The following is a 24,174-nucleotide window of genomic DNA, read 5'->3' on the forward strand; positions in this document are numbered from 1 at the left end:
TTTGATTGAAAAATACAAGATATTACTATAAGAAAACATTGAACTAGGGTTTTGAATGAGAAATGGGAGACATTACTATAAGAAAACATAGGATTAGGGTTTTGATTGAAAAATAAAAGACATTACTATAAGAAAGCATATGGTTAGTGTTTTGTAAAAAAGATATTACTACAAGAAAGCCCCACTTTTCTTGTACCTCTGACTCTACTCGCACTCTTACACCATAAGTTCAACCCGACCCTAGAAATATGAAGGGGAAGAGCTTAGCAGCCTCCCCCAAAAAAGAAGGATGAAGGGTGAAGAGATCCATTACCAAGCAATACCCAAGATCTGGCTTAAAAAGAAGATTTCATGTACGACATGCCCTCGACACGGGGGTGTCAATTTCCCTGAAAATCACTGAAAAGCAGAATCGCCGAAAACAAGATTTTCAATCATGACACACCCTGCGACACGAGGATGTCGGGCTCGACACGATCGTGCTAGGACCACACAGACCGTGTCCCTTCTCCAGACTTTGTGATATAGTGATTTGATGCAGTAAATGTTACAGTAGCTCAGCTACAATGAGTTGCTACAGTGCTCATCTTCACAAATCACCTGGAATAATCTGTGGAACGAGCACGGTCGTGTTGAGACAGTGTCAGGCCTGAGAGCACTGTACATTCTCATCTTTTCGCACTGTAATTGCACCGAATCCTACTCTTTTGCACACGGACTTGTTTTCTTGCAAAAATACACTATAATACCCAAAGTAGCACCAAATCACAATAAATAAACGCTTAAAGACAAAAAATATGAGATATTAACAAAAGAAAGCATTGGCTTCGGGTTTTGTTTGCAAAATAGGAGACATTACGGAAAGAAAACTTTGGATTCCTGTTTAATTCAAATAAAATAGGCATTACAAAAAAAAAACATAGGATTAGATTTTTGATTGAAAAATAGAAGACATTACAATAAGGAAACATAGAATTAGGATTTTAATTGAAAAATAACAAACATTACTATGAGAAAACATAGGATTAGGGGTTTTAATGAAAAATGCGAAATATTACTATAGGAAAACATAAGATTAAGGGTTTGATTTAAAAAATAGAAGACTTTCCGAAAAATAACATAGGATTAGGGTTTTGAGTGAAAAATATGAGACATTTCGAAAAGAAAACATAGGATTAGGGTTTTGATTGAAAAATAGGAGGCATTACTATAATAAAACATTGGATTATGGTTTTGATTAAAAATAGAAAAATCGGCTACATTTCCATAAGAAAACATAGGATTAAGGTTTTTATCCAAAAACAATGGACATTGAGAAAAGGAAACAAAGAATTAGTGTTTCGATTGAAAAATAGGAGGTATTCCGAAAGAAAACATAGGATTAGGGTTTTGATTCAAATATGGTAGGCATTTCAAAAAGAAAACATAGGATTAAGGTTTTGATTTAAAAATAAGAGACGTTACTATAAGAAAACATAGGATTAGGATTTTCAATGAAAAATAGGAGACATTACAATAAGAAAATATAGGATTAAGGTTTTGATTCAAAATAGAAGTCATTACGAAAAGAAAACAAAGGATTATGATTTTAATTCAAATATAGTAGGCATTCCAAAAAGAAAATGCATCATTAGGTTTTTTATTGAAAAATATGAGGCATTACTATAAGAAAACATAGGATTAGAGTTTTAATTGAAAAAATAGTTAGCATTAAGAAAAGAACAGGAAGGAATAGGGGTTTCATTTAAAAATAGGAGGCATTCCAAAAAAGAAACCACAAGATTAGTGTTTTGATTGAAAAATATGAGACATTCCGAAATAAAAAATTGGATTATTGTTCTAATTAAAAACTAGCAGACATTCTCTAAAAAAAAGATAGGATTAGGTTCTTGATTCAAAAAATGAGACATTCTGAAAAGAAAACAAGGGATTAAGGTTTTGATTCAAACCTTAAATATAGGACACATTCGGAAAAGAAAAGATAAGATTAGGATTTTGATTCAGAAATAGCCAAAATTCCACACACAAAAGAAAGGATTGGGTTTTTGATTAAAAAATAGGAGACATTACAAAAAGAAAGCATAGTTTAGGTTTTTGATTCAGAACTCATAAATTGGAGACATTAAGAAAAGGAAACAATGGATTCAAGTATTGATTAAAAGATAAGATTAATAATGTTTTCTTTTCGAAATGTCTCTTTTTTATAAAAAAAAAAAATATGGAACATGTCAAAACTTTTCATAATGTCTAATATTTTCCAATAACATTTCTAAAAGAAAACATAGGATTAGGGTTTTGATTGAAAAATAGTGGGCATTCCCAAAAGAAAACATAGTTCATGGTTTTGATTGAAAAATAAAAGACATTATGATAAGAAAACATAGGATTAGGGTTTTGAATAAAAAATAAGGCATATTCCAAGTATGGTTTTGATTCAAAAATAGCAGGCATTCAAAAACAAAATATATGGAACATAAGAAAAGAAAAGAAAACATAAGATTAGGTTTTTGATTCAAAAGTTAGGATTAGGGGAAAAAATATAAGATTCAAGTTTTGATTCAAACTGAAAATATAGGATTGGGGTTTTGATTAAAAAATATAAGACATTACGAAAGGAAAACATAGGATTATTGTTTTGATTCAAAAATACTAGACATTTCCAAAAGAGAACATAAGATTAGGATTTTAATTTAAAAATAGGAGGCATTCCAAAGACACCATAGGATTAGGGTATTGATTAAAAAATATGAGACATTTTGAAAGTAAACCATAGGATTAGGGTTTTGATTCAAAAATAGAAGATATTCCCATAAGAAAACATAAGATAATTGTTTTGATTAAGAAAATAGGAGCCACTCCAATAAAAAAAAGATAGGATTAGGGGTTTCATTGAAAAATAGGAGACATTACTATTACAAAACATAACATTTGTGTTTTGATTAAAAACAAAAAAATGGGGGACATTTCCAAAAGAAAATATGGGATTAGGTCTTTGATTAAAAACTAACAGATATTCTAAAAAGAAAACACAGAATTAGGGTTTTGATTCAAAAATAGGAACCATTCCGAAAAGAAAACATAGGATTAGGGTTTCGGTTGAAAAATATGAGACATTACGAAAAAAAAAACATAGGATTATTGTTTTGGTTCAAAAATAGGAGACATTCATAAAGAAATTATAAAATTAGGATTTTGTTTAAAAAATAGGAGATATTACTATAATAAAACAAACTTAGGATTAGTGTTTTGAATGAAAATTGGAGACATTACTTATTTTTCAATAGGACAAAGGATTAGGGTTTTCAATCTATCATTATAAATGTCTCCTATTTTGCAAAAAAAAATATAGTATTGAGTTTTGATTTAAAAATAGAAGACATTCCGAAAAAAATGAAAGGATTAGAATTTTGATTGGAAAACAGGAAACATTATGAAAAGAAAACTTAGGTTAGGATTTTGATTCAAAACTGATAAATTGGAGACATTAAGAAAAGAAAACATAGGATTCAGGTTTGGACTGAAACATAGGAGACATTCCAAATAGAAAATATAGGATTATGGTTTTTATTCAAATATAGTAGGCATTCCGAATAAAAACATAGGATTACTTTTTTGATTTAAAAATAAGAGACATTAACTCTAAGAAAACAAAAGATTAGCATTTTGATTCAAAACTGATAAATTGGAGACATTACTATAAAAAAACATAGGATTAGAGTTTTGACTAAAATATGGTAGACATTCTGAAAAGAAAATATAGGATTAGGGTTTTGATTCAAATATAGTAGGCATTCCGAAATAAAAACATAGGATTAGAGTTTTTGCTAAAAAAATTTAAGACATTCCGAAAATAAATCATTCGATTAGGTTTTTGAATAAAAAATAATAGACATTCCAAAAAGAAAATATAAGATTAGGGTTCTGATTTAAAATTTGGAGGCATTACAATAAGAAAATGCAGGATTAGGGTTTTGATGAAAAACTAAATAATAGGGGACATTTCAAAAAGAAATCATAGGATAAGAGTTTTGATTCAAAAATATCAGACATTTAAAAAACAAAACATAGGATTAGTTCTTGTTTAAAAGAAACAGACATTCAGAATTTAAAAAAAAAAGAATTAGGCTTTTGATTAAAAAATACGAGCCATTCCGAAAATGAAACATAGGTTACGGTTTTGATTCAAAACTGATAAATAGTAGACATTCTGAAAATAAAAAATACTATTAGGGTTTTGGTTCAAATATAATAGGCATTCTAGAAGAAAAATATAGTATTAGGGTTTCAATTGAAAAATAGGAGACATTACTATAAGAAAACATAGAATTAGGTTTTTTATTAGAAAATAGTAGACATTCCGAAAAGAAAACGTACGATTAGGGTTTTGATTACAAAATATGAGATATTTCCAAAAGAAAACATGAGATTAGGGTCTTGACTGAAAAATTGGAGGCATTACTAATGAAGGGTTGGAGAAGAAAGTTACCATGAAAGGGGAAAGGAAAATATAAAGTCTCATGGAAAGGAAATAATAATAATGAAAGACCATCTGTACTCTCACAACTTCAACAACATATAAAAATGCCATGAATGACATTTCTACCCCCAAAAACAACATACAAACCACAAGAATGCCACACTACTAGAATCACCAACATGTTACTACTTTAAAAAGAAACTTTTCTTTTCAAAAGATGTTTTTATCCTTTAGGCAACACAATAAAGATCAATTACTAGATATAACACAGTTAGCCTCAAGTCCATGAAGTTAGTATTCATATCCTTTCTTATTGAAAATGTAAGGATCAAATAGAGAGCTAACCTATGTTGATAAAACTACCAAGCAGTCCAAGAAAGAGAAGGAAAGGTTAAGAGATATGATGGCCAAAATGAACTCATGACTCATAAAAGTGGAGCCCTGTAGGCAAAGGACGAGACAAGTTTAAGGAGATAGAGCATCACATCAGGGCACTCAAGTATGGGTTAGATGACTTATGGTAAGAGATGCAACACATTTTTAACATTACCTCTCCAAAGTGTCTCAATCATGTCAAGACCTTGGAGGATGCTCTCCATCTTGAGACTGTAGCTCTTGGAAATGATCTTACAAGGATTATAGCTAAGCTAATGGAGACATAAGAGTAATTGGTGTTATGCATGAAGGTGATCGCTCAAAGACAAAGCATCACCATACTAACAGCTATCATGACATCCTCAAAGGTGGGCATTCCAAAACTAAGGGCCTTTAATGTGGCAAGGAATGCTAAGAAGATCGATAACTACTTGTGGGGCTTAAAGCGTTATTTCAAGGATTTTAGTGTGGAGGATACCAAAAAAATCAACCATGTCACCCTCTACCTAGTTGACACCTAGAGACAATGATATGGTGACGTTGAAAAAAGTAAATCCACCAACAACAATAATAAAGAATTCAAAAGGAGCTAAAGAATTAATTCTATCTAAAGAATACTGAGAGTGAGGCAAGCGCAAAGCTTCCATGAATCACTCATAAAGGAAGTGTTCACAAGTATGTGAAAAAAAGTTTCTAAGGTTCTTTCATAAATATCTTACTTGGATAAGGAGGCCTTCTTTGCCTTCATAGCTGGTCTACAAAGATAAGCAAGACTTGAAGTCCAATAACAAGATGCCCAAGATCTTACCACCACTATTTCCATTGTTGAATCCTTAATTCAATTCAAAAAGTCGAAGAAACTTAAACCTTTTAAGGATAGGAAAAGAATATCCAAGCAAGAGATCCAAGAAGAATGAGGGAAGTCACAAGGCAGCTAAAGAATTCAATGGTGGATACCGACAGCTAATCAAATGTATCTTTTGTATGGAGTCATATTTGGCAAGAGTATCAAAAGAAAAGCAACCTCACTGTCTTGGTGGAGCAATAAGAATGAACCAATAAGCAACATGAAGAAAGTGATAGAAGAGAGAGAGAGAGAGAGAGAGAGATGAAGAGATGAAGAATAGATCAAGTCTGATTCAACTAACAACTTACATCTGTGACCCTTTGGGTCTACATATAGAAATAGACAAGTATATATATACGTCTATACATACATATACAATCTAACAATACAATAATGCATTTAACACCCCCCTCAAACTCAAGGTGGATCGTGCGTCTTAGGTTTGGATAACATGAATAGAAGTTGATCACGTATCTATGCTTTGGTGAAGAAATCAGCCACCTGGACCACTGTAGGAAGATAGTGAAGTGAGATAGTCTGGGCATATACATGGCATAGAGTGAAGTGTGCATCCAAACTAATCTGAAGGGCCCCATTACTGTTACAGTAAATAAGAATAAGAGAGGTGATTGGTACACCGAAATCCTATAGAATCAAACGCAGCCAGAGAACCTCTTGGACGGTAGAAGCCAATGTACGAACCTCAGCCTCAGTACTAGACTTGGCAATGGTGAGCTATTTCTTGGTCTTCCAAACAACAAGAGAAGATCCAAGAAAGATATAATAATTAGTGACAGAGACCCGATCATCAGGAGAACTGGCCCAGGTAGCATCATAATAGGCTTGCAGCTGAAGAGTGGACTGGCATGAGTAGAACAAACCATGAGATATAGTGCCACGAAGATATCACAATACGCAAATAAGATAAGCATAATGAACTGAAGAGGTGCCACAACGAATGGACTGAGAATATGAACTGCATGGGATATAACATGACATGTGACGATCAAGTAGACTAAACTACCAACCAAATGTCGATAGCAAGAAGGATCAAATAAGGGAATCCCATCAAAAGCACGAAGCTGCAAATGTAACTCCATCAATGTAGAGGTAGTACGGGTATCAGTCAAACCAGAGCAAGCAAATATGTCGTGAGTAAAACACTGCTGAGAGAGATGGTAACCATCAGGATGAGAAGTGATCTCAATACCCAGGAAGTAACGAAGTAGACCTAAATCGGTCATCAACAAAGTCTCACACAACTTCTGCTTCATAAAGTATTGTGAGCAGAGTCATCACCAGTAAGCATCATGTCATCCATATATAGAAGAAGAATGGTCTGACCACGAGGGAAAGGATAAATGAAGACTATCTGATCATGTATACTTGGAGTGAAACTAGCAGCCTCAATAACTGTGCAGAACCGCTCAAACCAAGTCGGTTGAGCCTATTTGAGCCCATAAAGAGCACGACGAAGATTACAAAGCCTGGAGGCTCCCGAAGGCTGGGGAGGAGTCATGTAGACCTCCACCTTCAAGTCTCCATAAAGAAACGTGTTTTTCACATCAAGCTAATAAAGAGCCTAACCACAAACAACCATAACAACAACTAAAGTATGTACAATGTGCATGTGGGATACTGAGGTAAAAGTCTCCTTATAGTCGTGGCCATACTCCTGCTAAAAACCACGAGCAACCAAACGCGCTTTATAGCACACGAGGGACCCATCAAAACATGCCTTCACCTTGTAGATACAGTGACAGGTGATGGGAACAGCATGAGAAGGAATGGGAATGAGATCCCACGTGTGAGTCTGAGTTAAGGCATCATGCTCCTCTGCCATGTCATTTCGCCACTCAAGTGACTGAACTACTTCCCTGTAGTTACATGGCTCAAAGACATCTAAAATGCTGGTGCTAGCAGAAGCGTAACGGACAAGGTGATGTAAAGGGGAGCGATCACATAAAAAATAAATGTGAGAAGGTACCTCAGGAGCTGGATCAGTAGTAGGAGAGGCATCAAAGATGACTGGCCGAGATGGAGACTCTTTGGGATCCTGACATGGTATATGAAACGAAAAGGCGAGTGAGCACGAGGAAGCTCGGAAGGAGTGAAAGATGTTGTAGGAGACTCAATAGAAAAAGGAGAAGAAGGGTCAAAAGAGAAGTAAGAAAGAAGCTCGAAAGGAGGGTCAAATGATGGAGGAGAAGAAGACACAAGGGGAGCATTCTCAACTGAAGAGACAGGGAAAAGGAAGGACAGAGACACCGAAAAATAGGGAAACTCAGTGAAAAAAGGAGAAGCATAGAAAGGAGTGGACTCATCAAATGTGACATCATGGGAGATGCAAATACGACGAATGGCGGGATTATAACATCAATAACCATTATGCTCAAGGCTATATCCCAGAAAAAACACAAGAAACAGACTAGGCTATTACTTTTGTTCTCTCCTTAGGTGAGAGCAAAACAAAACAGTGACAACCAAAAACATGAATATAATCATATAGGGAAAGTGTCCCATGAAGACACTCTCATGCACTATGGCTACTAAGGTGAGAGGAGGCTTTAAGGTTAATAAGATAAACAATAGTATTAACAGCTTCAGCCCAGAAATGAGAGAAAATAAAAATACCTAGAAGAAGAGCACATGTCTTCTCTAAGATGTGATGATGCTTGTATTCAACGGCCCCGTTCTAAGGATGAGCCCCAGGACAGGATAACTAAGGTAAGGTGCCTTCAAAAGACAAAAATGTACAAAAGGCGTGAAAGGTATACTCACCGCTAGAGTCAGATCGAAAGGTCTTGAAAGAGGTAGATAATTGGGTGTGGATCATAGCTGAAAAAGAGCGATAGATAGATAATAACTAGCCATAGTGAGGATAAGATAAATCCAGGTGAATCAAGTGTAGTCATCTAAAAAAAGAACATAATAACGATGACCATCTTTAGAGACAAAGGGAGCTAGACCCCAAACATCGGATTAAATAAGTTCAACAGGAGCAGTTATCTGAGACACACTCAAAGGATAAAGACATTGGAGTTGCTTACCGAGCTTATAACCTAAACAGATGACATCAAAAGGAGTAGAGACAGCTCCTAAAACACCATGATGAACAAGGGACGACATACGAGAAGAACATAAGTGGCCAAGATGATGATGCCACTTATGAAAAAATTGAATGGCAGTATAACAGTCATGAACGGATCTAAGTGAAGATAGAAAATGAAGGGAATCCAACGCATAAACTCCATTTTGACGATGGTCAGTTCCAATCAAAGTCCCACTGTAACCCTGCACACGACATGAAGTGCAGTCAAAGATAACCTGATAGTCATAATCAGTGAGCTGGCTAACAAATATAAGATTCATGGATAAACAAAGAAAATAATAGACTGAAGGGACTGAGAAAGCACTAGATGAGAGATGACTAGTAGATGAAAATAATAAGAAGTGTGCCATCAGCATTGCGGACAAGGGTGACGTGAGATGGTGAATGGGAATGGTGAAGATGAGTGGCATCAGGGGTTATATGGAAAGAAGCACCAGAGCCAAGAAACCAAAGAGGACAGAAACTACCTGAAGCAAATGGAGCAACTTGAGCGGAACTCGCATGCCCAGTGGAGGAGGCGGAGTCTACTAGATAGGTCTGCTGGAACTGCCATAACATGTCTAAAAATTGCTGATATGTAGGAGACAACAGAGAAGAAGAAACCTATACAGAGTGTGCCTTGGTAGATTAAGGTGTTGGAAGAAGTGATGGATCTGGTGAAGAAGCGTCAGGGGAGCAACGCATGGGAGCACAGAAGAAAAATGGGAGGTAACGAGAATATTGCCCCCCTTGTGAGGGGAAGCCTGGAGACGGGTTCCCTTAGCACAAACAAAAGTAGGTCCATAAGCATCCATTTTTTTTAATTAGGCACGATCACTATTTTGGAATGATCTCTTTTTAATCAGTCCACGATCACTTTTTTGTGAGTCACTATCAATGCTTGGTCTTGTTAAGACAAAGCTTTACATGAGAACAGTATCCAGGATAGATATATATATATATATATATTTATATATATGAGGAGTATATCACGGACTAATCTATTGTTGATATTATATAGATAATATAGATATATATATATATATATATATATATATATATATATATATATATATATATATATATAGGAAAGTAAATCACAAGATGCTCTTCTGTCTTGTTGTGTTTTGGTCTATTGTGAATATTATACAATATATATATAGGAGAGTAAATCACAAGATTGTCTTCTGTCTTTTTGTGTTTTGGAAAGATGTTGCACTATTTTATTGTGGTTGGAAAAGGCTGCAAATGCCGATTCCAAGAAGAAAGCTGAATTTTAAAGAACAAGAGAAAGAAGGGATATACAGGGAGAGGAAGTCGAAGATGGCCGAGAGAGATGGTCGGAGGTGGCTGGGAGAGATGGCCAGAGGAGGAACCTAGTCTGATACCATAATAGAAGAAAAAGAGATGAAAAATGGATCAAGTCTCATTCAATGAACAACTTACATGTGTGACCCTTTGGGTCTACACATAGAAATAGATAAGTATACATATATGTATATTGATAAGTGCTTGTGTACAAGTAATACGAAGTATACTTTTCTTACATTGAGCATTACTTTTACAAGATTTTATGGCTCATTCGGGTGCACTTGTGTTCTTTTGTGCATTTAGGGTTGTGGAGACAAGTTTAGGAGAAAGGAAGCAAAAGTAGATCGCGAACATGATTGTTGATGAAGATTCTTGATCCGAACAAAGGTGAAGACACAAGTTATGCTCAAAGACATATGGGTGTGTGCCAACCCCCATTGTGCTCAAGTAAATACACAAAGTGAAGGGTCACAAAGGCAGTCACACTTATATGTTCTGACTTGTGCAACATTGTCAAGAGCTTCCTCAATGGGGTTTCATTGAAGACACGTCATGATCTACCACATGGATATGTGCCCATTCAGGTGGCCTCGATAAAAAGATGGAATTTGGTAGCATTCCGATAAAGTACTGTAGCAAAATCACTGTAGCAGTTACTATTCACAACATGCAGGAAATGAAGACCTGGAAATCCACACGGCTGTGTGGAAATTCCACACGCCCGTGTGGATACTCGATTCCAACTGTATAAATACCGCTTTGAGAGTTCTTTTTAAAAGAATCATCCTAACTTTTGCCCATCTTTGGAGGCGCTCGCAGCTAGGGTTTGGAGAGACTTTTGCTTGGTTTTTGGAGCAGTCCTACGGCATTCAACATCAAGTTCCTTTGGAGAAAAAATATTAGGGGAGCTTTCGTCAGCATCGATTTGGCGAGGTGTGCCCTAGGTTTGACAAGGGAACCTTTGAAGAAGACGAGACGGCTCCGCAAGACCATCGATATAAACTACAAGGGGGTTTTATCTATTGATTGCTTGCACTTATCTTTGATTTCATATTTGCTTTTGTATTGCTCCATGGAGAGCTAAATCCCTAGTGGGTGCTTGGACTTATAAACCTTAGGATGATTTTGTTTCATTGACTCTTATTATGCTTCTTTAATTGATGTTTAATTGAGTTTCAACCTTCAATGCTTGTTGAATTGATTTTCCCTTAGAGTGACACTAGAGCTGAGAGTCTACTTTGGCAATCCTAGTGAATGAGTGACACTTCATTAGGGTTAGACAAAGCTAGGTTGAAGAGGATCGAGAGGGTGAGTCGAGAGGTAGCGGAACGTCCCATTTTCCTTCCGATGTAATTTATCCTACTTTCACGTTCCAAGAGTTCTTTGCAGTCACGATAGAGTGAAGTGCTAAGAAACAAACTCCATTGGGGCTTAGTTGCATGAGCAACAAAGTGAAGTGTTGAAGTAATCTTTAGTGTTGGGGCTTAATCGTGACTAGGGGTCTTTCGCCTAAACCAAAGGGTTAGATCTATACTAAGGAATAGGGTTTATCACTTGGAATCCCTAGAGCTTTAAGCAACCCTACACAGTGTGAGGCGTCGAGAGTATCCCTTTCCGCCGGGGCATAGTGCAAGGGTTAGTCACGGTTGACCTTAGGTTTGGGACTGTGTGTCTTTGGATCTCCATGACTCATTAAACTTCAATTAGGAGGAATAATGATTAGTCTTGCACTTGAAACAATAGTCCTAGGGTGAGCAATATCCGGGTGCCCCATCTTCCCATCGATTAGCTCTCCTTATTCCTAACGTTTTCTTTCTCTTTTCTTTATTTCTTTTGCATTGATATTGTTCACTCAAATCACAACTTGGTTCACTTGATAGCTAAATAGCATCATTACTTGCTTCCTAACAATTATTCCCTATGAATACGACTACCCACTCACCAAGGTACTTTATTACTTCGATAACCCATGCACTTGTGGTACACACACACAAAGGGTGTGTCATCTATACATATATATATATATATATATATATATATATATATATATATATATATACATATGTAATCTAACAATACAACAATGCATCTAACAAAAAGAAGGATGGGATCATTGAAGTCTAAAGGAAAGAAACGTCTGCCTCTTGAGACCAAGTCAAGAAACCAAGTAGTGAAGGCCTTGATCAACACCAGCGCCTCCAACAACTTCCTAGAGATGAAAGAAACTAATAGATTAGGCATCCCTTACAAAAATAGCAAAGGGGACTCAAGGCTATGAATTCCAAACCACAATTCATCTTCAATTTAGCTCAAGGTGTGAAAGTATATATATATAGAATGGAAAAGCCGGATTGACCTTTTAGTCGTCCCAATAGATGACTGCTCAATAATTCTTGACATGGACTTATGGAGAACGAGAAGGTTGTGCCAATCCCCTTCACCAATATAATGTGTATTGTAGGGGAACAAAGTCCGAGTAGTGCTTTTGGTGAGGAAGATGAGCATTCGAACCAAGAAACTCTTTGCCATGCAACTCCACAGGTTCTCAGAAAGGCTTGACTTACATATCTCACCATATTTGAGAAACTGAGAAGATCTTATGTAACATATCTTGTGAAATCACACCACACTAATCTTTGAAAAGTTCAAGAATATCAAGCCGCCAAAGTTGCCAAGAAAACTTCCAAGAATGAGGTGCATCACAAGATCTAGAATAAGGCACCCACCCTTATCATGTTACCTTATCTCATGACCATTTAGAGCCTGAAGAATTGAGGTAACTGAAGAAAGTAGTTGAGGAATTGTAATAAGGGATTCTAGTTGGGAATTAGTTGGAAGCAAATATAAGCCATTAGATCAAGATGATTCTAATCATCCACTCTGGTAGAGAGTTATAAATACCCTTAGGGGTTGTTTGGTTCGTGGTAATGTGAAAACATTATCTCCTGTTACGTGATAATCTTTTCAGATTACCACATTTGGATTGGTGGCGGTGGTAATATTGATGGTAATAGGTGATTACCAACCTTTGAAGATTACCAAGAAACTTGGTAATCCCATTACTACCAAAATAGGTGGATATATTGGATTACTAAGTGGGTGATAATTTGAAATATTTTTTGGACAAATATGTCCTTTGTTTAAAAATAATAATTTTCATACTTCATTCGTTGGATAAAAAAATTAAATCTGAATAACATTATTTTAAAAATATGTTCAACTTTGAAAATTTAATTTTTTTTTTTTTATCCAAAATTTTATTTTACTTTAAATTTAAACTTGCACAAAATGATAGACACAAGGGTATTTTGGAAAATTTAGAACATTACCAAGTTGATTACTATGTAATATGAGTTTCCAACTAAATATGATTATTATAAATTACATAAAATTCCTGATCTCATTATCACGGTAATATCATTGCGTGGTAATATATCATTACCACAAACCAAACGACCCCTTAGAATCCACCCTTGCAAAGTGTGAAAAGACTTGTAGAGGGGCCAATCAAGTGCCGCAAGGAAGGAGCAAGTCTTTGACAAAATGAATGGGTTATGATCTTGATCAACCACATCAAGCTAATCATCTCAGCCTATTTGATATTATATAAATGTGGGCTCACTTGTAGAAGAGGTTGAACTGATCTATTAAATTAATCAAGTCCGGCCTAATAATTATATCCATGGTCCTTCCTTCCGCTAACCTCTTCTCCATATATTAATATTGGATTTACAACAACCAAGTGATGCAGACCATCCGCTAACCTCTTCTTCATTTATTAAACATTGGATTTAGATGTTATGTGATGTAAGTGCTGTCGAGATCGAATCTGAATATTAACTTACAAGTTACACCTTATGGGAACAAAATAGTGCATGTATAAATCAGTATTTTTGCATTACAAATTTCAACATTTCTCTCAATTTACATGCACATTAAGGCCATCAAACATGCAAGTTTGTTCTGCACATACCCCTGCTTCGACCTTTATTGGACTTCAAGATTCACTTTCCCTTAAATCAGTTACTTAAGATGTAAAACAGCCTCATTACTTGACAATATTTTTTAATTACTTTATATTTGTAAATTTTGAAATATTAATTTTTTAAATATTCATTATTAATAATAGACAAATAATTCGGGCATATTCTAATGTATAGAATGTTTAAGCATGATCATTTGTCCCGTGCATCATCCTATGCTTTCAGTGAACAACAAGATTAAGCGAGCTCAGCTCGTTTAGTTTTAAGTCACTCCAAGAAAGTCTCGAGTTCTAGAACGTCAAGAATGAATCAAGCCAAGGTCCGTAGTCACATAAGGATGAAATTCAGGAAAACTCATAATAAAAAGAAAAATTATACATACATAAGCATTAAAACGACAGATGTCGTTACACGATTTGCCGAACTCACAACTTCAAGAAAGAAGATCTAACTGTAAGTTCACCAGATGAAGGATCAAAGGATGCTTCTATCTCTGCAAAATCATCAACAGCCGTCACAGTCACAGGCTTGCTCAAAAGCTTCACTCCCTGCTTCCAATACCTGCTAACTGAAAAAGTTCATAGCAAAATCAATCAGTGGCTGAGAAGAAATAGAAGGGTTTCTATGCCATCAAAGTATATACCATATGCTCCAAAATATAACCTGGTCCAGTCGAAATGAAGGCGGAGTTTTTTTCATCTATGACCCAATCTATCCAAAGTACAAAACCATGGCATACGCCATGTTTTGAAAAAACAATCTGCGAAAATAATAAGGCATGACCAAAGCTTAGTTTCTTCTTCATTGTTAAGAAATAGCAATTTTTTTGATGGATGTGATTGATTTGAATAGGTGATTTCTTATGATATGGTTAAGACTGGTGAAGCGATACTCGAATTATTTGGGTATCTGATAAGTAAGCAACTTATAAATGTCAAGTCTAGAAATTAAAATAATTTCGACTATTGTCAGATGAATCAAGTCAACCTACTACCATCTTACAACAGACTCTAAAAATGAAAGATGGAAAAGGAAATGAATACCTTTTTTCCCTCAGAGCAAGCCTGAATAGGATCATAAAAATTGAACTCCATGACAGAATATATCTCACTAAGCTCCTGTCATGGGTATTGAAGAAAATTTTAAGCAAATTTCATCATACATCACCACCTAGATTTCAGAGAAACAAATCTGCACAAATATCAATATCAAAATTCCATAGACCAAGCACTAGCATCGTTACCTTAGCCTCGCCGCATTGCCAAATAAAATAAGGTAGACAAGGCCCTTCTTGCAGTGAAGGCAAATCACCACAGGCGCCTAAAGTCTCATTAACAATTGTGTGATCAAAGTCTTCAATATATTTAAGGCTGCGTCGACTTCTCCATAAATCCTGAAAAGAAAGTTCCCTAATACTATACACAAGTATGTGGTCTAGATCTAAGTGAAAACCAAAAAGATAATTTATTAACAGCTATGGCAACAACTCACTGGAAGAGACATAGCGCAAACTTTTAAAATTCCTTTTCCTGGCATGATGAACACATCATCAGCTAAAATAGGATCAAGTGAAGTCCTTTCCTTCCTTTACTCCAGCTCAAACAACAAAATATCTTTGTTAGGTGCACATAATTATTATCAAGAACCAAACAAAATGGTTCAACTCATGACCATAGTAGAAAACCGTACACTTATCTTAGAACTTAATTGATACAAATTGCCAATCTCAAGATTGAAAATTACTATCATACATAATGGAAAATGATTTCATGATCATAATGATCAACCATTCAGCTCATTATTGGTCAAGTATCAATTTAACTGAATAATAGGCAACCCGAGGAACCACAGGAAAATAATAAAATCAATATTTTTGTGAAAGGCAATTCTATTGGTGGAGAATACTTGATCTAAGGCAAATTTTTTCTCAGATCATAGTGCCGTACCTACGAGATCAAAACTAAAAAGTGGGACCTGTTTTAGGACTAGATTTATCTGTGTTTCAGGTGTAATGTAAATTATGAAGTCTCAGATTGTTTAACCTGGCATATATAATTCACTGGGCAAAGGGTAAAATAATAGGTGTAATCAAATTTATGAAGGAATTCACCTTGTAGGATAATGTTTACCTAAATTATCAAGAAAATGATGTAAATTAAAACATTATCCATTATTATTCCCCTTACATTATTTTAAGGGTCACCTTAAACTAATCCAAATGTCCGTAGTGACACAAAAAGCAATACCCATTTACACATTCCAATAAGGTGATAATTGAACAGTGGCCTATGGTGGATTAAATACTTTAATTAAACAGTATCCACTAACATATTTTTCCCTCAGGTGATATCTAAAATATTAAAGCTCATGGCACAGCAACTAATAATACAATAGATTGCTTTAACAGCAACAAGGACAGCATGTAAAGCAAAACGACCATAATACACATGGCTTTGGATATAAAAAATTCACTGCTAAATAATGAACTAGTGGATCTTGATAAGGGGACTGAATATAATAGACTTAAGAAAGACACAACACAATCTAGGATACATAATTGTGAGTGCTATTTAAATAATAGTGGAAGAATAAAACTGTCTGCTTACCAAAATCTGAGGTTATGCCATGGAAGCATCCCTTCACTTCCATAGTAGAATGGTTCTCCAAGCAACAAGTCAATCTACAAAAAGAAAATTGAACAAAACCCAGATTTTACTAAATTTCTTACTATTTCATAGCTTAATTTTTAAAACAGAAATATACAACCTAACCATCAGAAAGAATGAAGAATAAAATATATATATATATATATATATATGAACATAAGCTTCTCCTGTGAATGATCCATATTTCATGTTTAGCAGTACGATCACTAGTTCCAAAAGTTTATGTAAGTCAATTTTTATATTTTTCTGAAAAATGTCATTATACCACGGTCCATAAAGCATTCTTAATTCAGTAAAAGTTACAGAACAATAACAGAAGATAATAGCCATAATCAAGAATAAAGGAAAAGTAAATACGCACATGCAAACAACAGAAGTTTACCTTTCTTTGATTAATATTATCTTTTAGAAGATGTGATGCCCTTTTACAAACAAATCTCACACAATCCATTGAAAAGCCATTTGCATCAGCTACAGTTTGCACATATAAAGCACCTTTCTCTTGCAAACCAGGAAAAACGGAAGTAACAAGTGAATTTTTTGAAAGAGAGGCAGTAAGAATTGTCAAGAACAGGCTATCATCAGCAACAACACAAAGTGGAGAAGATCTGCCATGCAACTGAATGAAACAAAGATAAATAATTAGTATGTAAGCTCCAAAGGAAATCGAGACTTACACACACACAAAAACCAAAAAAACCAAAACAACCAAAAACACAAAAAACAAAAAAGCAAAAACAAAAACAAAAACAAAAAAACAAAACAAAACTGGTCTGATCTTTGCAACACATAATTCATGCACCTATTTTTAATCAAGAACTCCTCAAAAGCATTTGGTGAAGCAGACAGAAATTGACAACTTGAGAAAATTGAAATAAAAGCAAAAAAAATTGAGGACAAAAATGATCAACATTGAAGTTGAAAAAAATGTTGCCTCACTGGTTAAACAGAAAGGATTTGACACCATCAGAAGATTAGTCATGCAGAACAGGAGTTAAACAGCAGGGATAACAAAATTAACTGAAGTGAATGGTACAGATGTTCTGTAAGTAGACTACACAAAAGAAGATACCTTTTAGTTGAATCATGGAGATTCAGAATATTAAACTTGGGAAATATAAAAAAGCCTTGAGTAGCCTCATGAGCTATTACCATTCCTCTATAATTACCTTAATAACGGCTTGCTCTTATAGGTAGTAGTTGCGCAAGTTTTTTAAAAACTGTTGTCCAAGAAGAATCAAATCTCCAGTCTATTTAGAGACATCTAAAAAAAAATCAGAATAATATAGAGACGAAGCAAAGCTACAAACCTAACCTTCAACAACTGTTGTTTTGTCGCTTAGAAAATCATATGTTAACACAGAACATATGGTTCAAGCAGTGTAAATAACTTCTGTCTATATATAATTAGAAAATAAAGGGATATCTTCTACTTCCTAATTTTAGTCATCAGGCCATATTTGCAAAATGTATGTTAAAGACCAAAAGACAATGAGTAAGAATCCATTATATTGGCATACAATCAAGATTTGGTATAGGGTTCTTACAGCACTTTTAACAGCAGTCAATACAGCCATTCTCCATTCTTTGTTTCCATAAGTTGCAATTCTTTCAGGTAACAGCATTAGATTGAAATCTTCAGCTTTATAGGGATTAAAGTTTGTTTGGCCATCAACCTTTAGAGAATATGAAACACTAGTATCATCATGGAAAGCTTGGAGAAGAACATGTTCATCTTTACATACAGAAATCCCTCCTCTAGGAATGAACCAAACACATTGCCTCCAATGGTCATACCAATCCCTTTGGCCTACAACAAGAAGAAGCAGTTAGCCCTAAGTATTTGAGGTCAACTACACCAATCCCTTCGACCTAATAAATGGAATTAATGGTTAATTTGAATTTTCTAATCAGCAAAGTTGTGCATTTCTAATGATCAATCATAAAAGATGGCTTAAAACCTATAATCCTAAGTATTCAGCATTATATCACAATTTATTGACACTTGACTAGCTCCAGCAAAATTACCATGTTACAATAAATAGCAGAATTATTTATAACAACAAAAAGAAAATGCATATTACTTGAAGATATTTGATTTTGGAATTGGACCTCTATATTTGGTTAACGTTAGGATTTTCAAGCAATGCACAGTTACTTATTACTAGGAGACCTAAATAATTGAGAATTAAATATAAATCATTTCAATCACTTCTCAAATAGTTAGATGAGTTTTAAGTCAGTCAGTGACAGTGTTAGGAGACTTAAATATCTGAACATTAACTATTATAAATCCAAGCATATATGAATTTAGAAACTGATAGAATCAGAAGGAAAATGCAGGTTGCATGCCTTCCCCACCTGATATAAACAGCAGGTACTGGGCAGAAGTGACATGCCAATAGTTTGGTGAACTTGCCCATTCAAGAACTTTACATTATATGATTTAACTTACCAGAGATGCAAGATGATGGCTTTTCAGCATTGAAAGAATTTATCCAACTGGGAGATGTTGAATACAAGATTGACCCTTCATAATCAAGCTGAAGAACCCACCTGCAAAGTTATGAATAGATAAGCTTATTCTTTGAAAAGAACTAAAAAGACAAATGGTCATGAAGGCAATTACCAAGAAACAACAGCATGAACCTTTCCATCAACTGTTGCTGGAATTCGCATCACCACTTCACCATGGCTGTCTGGTCGTTTCCAAAAATCAAATTCAAAAACTTTGAAAGGTTCTGACAACTGGATGAGTATAAATGTAGGCATGAGTTGCAAAATTATAAATATTTCTGTAGCTATGCCCTTTATGAGCCATCTCATACCAATCGTATCTCCTCTAATAATGCATCACAGTGCATAGCATGCTGCTGAGGCTTTATGCCAAGAATGCCCTCCAATCCAGCAGGAACAAGATGCACACCATCTGATATGCTGACTTCATTATTGCACAAGTCACTCATTTTCCACAAAAAGTCACTCTCAACTAACTAGGCAAAAAGAAGAATCACAAATTAGTCAGAATGTAAACTTCAAGAGAACCCAGAGGGATGGGTTTTCTGAGAACATCTATGTGAAGACATCTGAGAGATAAATTTTAGTAGTACCATGAAGATTGTAAAACAACAGAATACACATCACCTGGCCATAGGTAGTAACTCGAAAGGGAACTAATTTTGGATTATCCACCAGCAACATATCATGTGCTTGCTGTAAAGTTGGTATCAACCCTTCACCCAAAAGCTCAGAGTCTAGTATCTCACTAACCTGAAATCATGATTCAAAGCTCTAAGAGATTTTATGGTCACAAGTTCATATTTACAATACAGAATTCAATTTTTTTTTCAGTACTAAGGGATTTTCCAAGGTGATTATTGAAAATGTCGGAAGCTACAAATAATGCATTTGATTAGGGAAGCTATTCATATTCGGCTTGCTCAAATTCATTCGATAATAAATGAGCCAAGCTTGAGCCATAGCATAAGGCTCAACTATTAAACAAGCCAAGCTCTAACACGAGTGAGTTGCAATTATCAAGAAATAATTTTGACGTGAAAGAATTTGGACTGGCAAAGAAAATATTGGACATGGAAATCAAGAATGATAGGAAAGCAAAAATGTTACAATTATCACACGGAAATATGTTAAATGAGTGCTTGAGAAGTTCAATATGAAGATGCTAAGATGGCAATTGTGTGCCTCTTCAGGTAGGCTTCAAAACATAGTCCTTCCAATGACATGAAAAGAAATGAGATTAAATGAAAGCCCTTTCAGAGGTTATGAGGAAGTTAATGTGTACGACTTTGTACAGAGTCACACAAAATTGGTATTGTTAGTAGATTTCTATCAAATCCAAGGAAAGAGCACTGGTGAGAGGTAAAGCGAATCATACTGTACTTAAATGGTGTTTCCAATTTATGTTTATGCTTTGGAAGTGACATAAGTTATACAGATTCAGATGTGACCAGAGACATTAATTCAAGGGGGTGTATCAAGAATGCACATGATTCAATTAATGGGCATGATGAGATAAGTGTGAGGAAGAGTTAGAAGCTTAACAAGAACAAAGAGAAGATTTTCCGCTAAGCTCTTTCAAGGTTCAGGTTTTTTTATTTCTAGAGCCTTGGTTAGAGAGATGACTTGTCTTCTTGGGTATTCTATCATCATCATCACTATCTTATGCTCCCTTATTCTCATTCTTTACTGGATCCAATTGTGCCTGGTGGTTTTTCCCTCTACGAGTTTCTTATATAAATCTTATTGTCATCTACATACTTCCCAGTTGGTTAATTGTCATGAGTGATATCACCATCTACTTATACCTCACAAGGTGTGGTAAGATTGGAGACAAATAATCTCCACTCTTTACCAATAATATGGAGTACAGTTTTGAGTTGGCAAGTTGCAAAAGGGAATTTATATACATTATGTCACAAACTACTCCTAAGCCATTAGGAAATGGTACTTATTTTCACCAAAAAGTAACCCCATGTCGCACTCACGCACACGGGCGCACACACAGAGCTAATTGAACAGAAAGACCTACAAAGCTTCTTATCATTCACCACAAATCTAGGAGCACATCTTCAATTGACTCTTATTCAAATCAATTATATAGGTATGCTAATCCTTTTCACCTAAGCACCACTCTAATTTAAACACAGGAAGTAAGGATAATTTGATCAAGTAATTTTATATATTCATCTCAGAACTATCACCGTCTGGAATATACTATCTGTGTACATAAATATTAAAGGCTGAAGCATTTATACGGGCATTATCACCCCAGCAAAGCAAACATAAACAATTACCAGCAAACAAGATTCAAAATTTCAGATGCTAGAATTGCAAGAACAAACAAACCAGAACATCAGCACGCGAATTCAATTCAACTCCAACCCTGAGTTCATCAGAACGCTTGTGGAACACCCTCACATTCTTATCCATCCCATTAGCCCGTAAAACACGCCGCATAAGCTTTCCCATAGGCAGATACGACTCGCACGCCGACACCTCCCCTTGCCCACCCATCGCCCGCGCGGCCATCATCGACAGCAGCCCCGTCCCGGCGCTGCAAAGCAAAAGACTCCAAAAAAATCACAAACCCCAATAGAACCCTCAGTATTCTTCCATGATATCAAATGAAACAGAAAGATAACCCGATATCAAGGACATGACAGGGACCAGTGATCGTCTTCTCGATGGCAAGCCGGAAGGCACGGTTACGACAGCCATCGTTGAGCATGTCGAGGTAGGACGTGGTTGCGAGGAGGGATTTCGATTGCTCGTGTTGTACGAGATCTTCTTCTTCTTCTTCGTCGATGACTACCCATTCGGAGTCGCCGGTTAGAGGGTTGAGACGTAGCTGGAAGGAGCGAGCGGAGGAGGCCATGGTTCGCCGGAGGAGATCGCTGACGAAGATAACGGGGAGAGGAGGGAGGCAAAGGCGGGAAAGGAGCGGAGAAGGGACGAGCGAGGGCTTGAAGAGAATACTGTGCATCGCCGGCGGCGATACTTTTCTGAAAGGCACTGACAGAGCACAATTAGGGATGGCAAATGATTGGATATGGATCGGTTACGCTGAAACCCTTATCCATTCCTTAGTATTTTTTAGGGTAAATTCATACTTTTATTTTTACCTGTAAAATACTTAGTTCAAATTATCGAGTTAAATTTAAATATAAATTTAAATAACAATAATAATAATAAATTGTTTAAACACATGTCTATAAATTCAAAATTACAAGTTGATATATATTTTTTTATCTTAAATTATATAATCACATAAAAGTTATACATAAAAAATTAATTTATACAAAAAAAACAAGTTTGTTAATTTTCATTGGCGTTTATTTAGAACTAAATGGTAACTCTTCATTTTTTTTTTATATTTAACTATTTTGGTTTTTGTTTTAAATTTTTTCATATATCTACTATTTATATTTTATATAGTTTCAAATTTTATAAATGTTTAGTGAGATTTTAAATGTAAAAACATTATAAGTAATTCTCATAACTAATTGATTTTTTATTAATGTCTTATGTTTTTAGGATGCTTATATAATCTATAGAATAAATTATTATAAATTATTTTTTATATTTGTTTTATGATGTTTAATTTTTTTAATTTAATTATAATTTTTAATATTTATATCCAAAAAAAATATTAATTAGATGGTAACACTTTACTTACCTGGTAAATTTGATTCTGAGACCAAGTTTATTATATCAATTTGTCTAGTTGGGTTTTCATTTATCATTCTTTTAATAACTGTCATATTTTCTTACTTGAGACTAAACATTATTTTGTGCCTAAACTTTATTGCAGGTGTTAATTCTATGATGAGGGATGATGTATCAAAGAGCTAGCTTGCGCGTTCATGCATAAATGAGACTCAACCTAATAGAGGGGTATTACAATGGAAATGTATCTTGGGTAAATTGTGGATAAATTTTTAGCTTAATAAAAAATTATATATATGTGTGTGTGTGTGTGTGTGTGTGTGTGTGTGTAACGGTATGCATACGAGTAAAACCCGTACTTTCTTCAACGAGTAAAGGTATGGGCAGACGTACAGGTAGGATAGAGACATACCCTTACCCAACCTGTACCCGCTCAAAAAATAAAAGATAATACCCTTACCCGTACCCATATCCAGTCAAAGAGGGTAATGAGGTTAATACCCTCTTTGACCAAGTACGGGTACCGGTATACCCACCGAGTATGGTACAAATTGCCATCCCTAAGCACAATGATTCCACCGACATCATGAGCGTTACAAAGTTCATGTATCTGTATGTGTAACCAAACACGTATCCCTTCACTTAGAATACGTCGTGGCGCAGTCTATCGCCCATCAGGCCTCTAACGCCCGCGTTAGAGTCCTCCACGTCGGCTCGTACATTACTCGGGTGGTTCGTGGGATGGGTAGACTGCGGAACACAGATAGAGATGTCAACGGTGCGGGGATTCACCAGGGGATACATTCCCCTACCCCGACCTCGAAAATATACTCCCATCCGCAAACCCAGCCCCGAACCCGAATACGGAGAATTTTTTTCCCCTTCCCTGTCCCTGTCCCCGCGGGGATTTTTCGGGTTTAGGGATTCCCCGCCCATGATTAATAAATTAAAATATTATTATTATTTGAATTAAAATTTATAAAATATTTGCTAAAAATACCATAAAAATTTTTAATAATTAAGAAATTCATTTACAAATACGACTTAACACAAAATACCAACATACACAATCACCAATAAATTATTTGTAAAATTTTAAAAAAAATAAAAAATGCAATATAGTTAATATAAATTTAGAATTTTATTTAATTTTTATACTAATGTTTATTTAATTATTAATAATTTTCTAATTAAATAAATAAATAAATCGGGGTTTTTAAATTTTTATTTAGATATTT

The 24,174-nt window shown here is 35.1% G+C and overlaps 1 protein-coding gene across 3 annotated transcripts; it reads right to left on the minus strand.

Moving 5' to 3' along the window:
• Positions 1-14,318: 14,318 nt before the first annotated feature.
• LOC120272010 (protein arginine N-methyltransferase 7) lies at positions 14,319-22,330 on the minus strand. 3 transcript variants are annotated; one of them, XM_039278713.1, is made up of 14 exons: positions 21,913-22,330; positions 21,617-21,824; positions 19,895-20,020; positions 19,579-19,743; positions 19,380-19,498; positions 19,206-19,306; positions 18,298-18,560; positions 17,133-17,369; positions 16,691-16,764; positions 15,576-15,669; positions 15,328-15,477; positions 15,128-15,202; positions 14,748-14,844; positions 14,319-14,652 (listed from the first exon to the last, which is right to left on the minus strand). In XM_039278713.1, exons 1-14 carry the CDS (start codon positions 22,251-22,253, stop codon positions 14,510-14,512), a joined length of 2,193 nt encoding a protein of 730 aa, XP_039134647.1. In that variant the 5' UTR covers positions 22,254-22,330; the 3' UTR covers positions 14,319-14,509. The 3 variants fall into 3 exon arrangements, with proteins under 3 accessions (XP_039134647.1, XP_039134648.1, XP_039134649.1); XM_039278714.1 differs by having other exon boundaries at positions 14,728-14,844; XM_039278715.1 differs by having other exon boundaries at positions 21,938-22,075.
• Positions 22,331-24,174: the final 1,844 nt, after the last annotated feature.

The sequence above is a fragment of the Dioscorea cayenensis genome, chromosome 11, assembly GCF_009730915.1.
Source record: "Dioscorea cayenensis subsp. rotundata cultivar TDr96_F1 chromosome 11, TDr96_F1_v2_PseudoChromosome.rev07_lg8_w22 25.fasta, whole genome shotgun sequence".
In the NCBI taxonomy this organism is placed as follows: Eukaryota; Viridiplantae; Streptophyta; class Magnoliopsida; order Dioscoreales; family Dioscoreaceae; genus Dioscorea; species Dioscorea cayenensis.

Coding starts and splice junctions, on each gene's coding strand:
- LOC120272010 (XM_039278713.1), bottom strand. CDS start 22,253: ATGCACAGTATTCTCTTCAAGCCCTCGCTCGTCCCTTCTCCGCTCCTT. Junction 15,478..15,575: donor TTTGCGCTATGTCTCTTCCA/GTGAGTTGTTGC, acceptor CTTTCTTTTCAG/GATTTATGGAGAAGTCGACG. Junction 14,845..15,127: donor CTTGCTCTGAGGGAAAAAAG/GTATTCATTTCC, acceptor TTATTTTCGCAG/ATTGTTTTTTCAAAACATGG.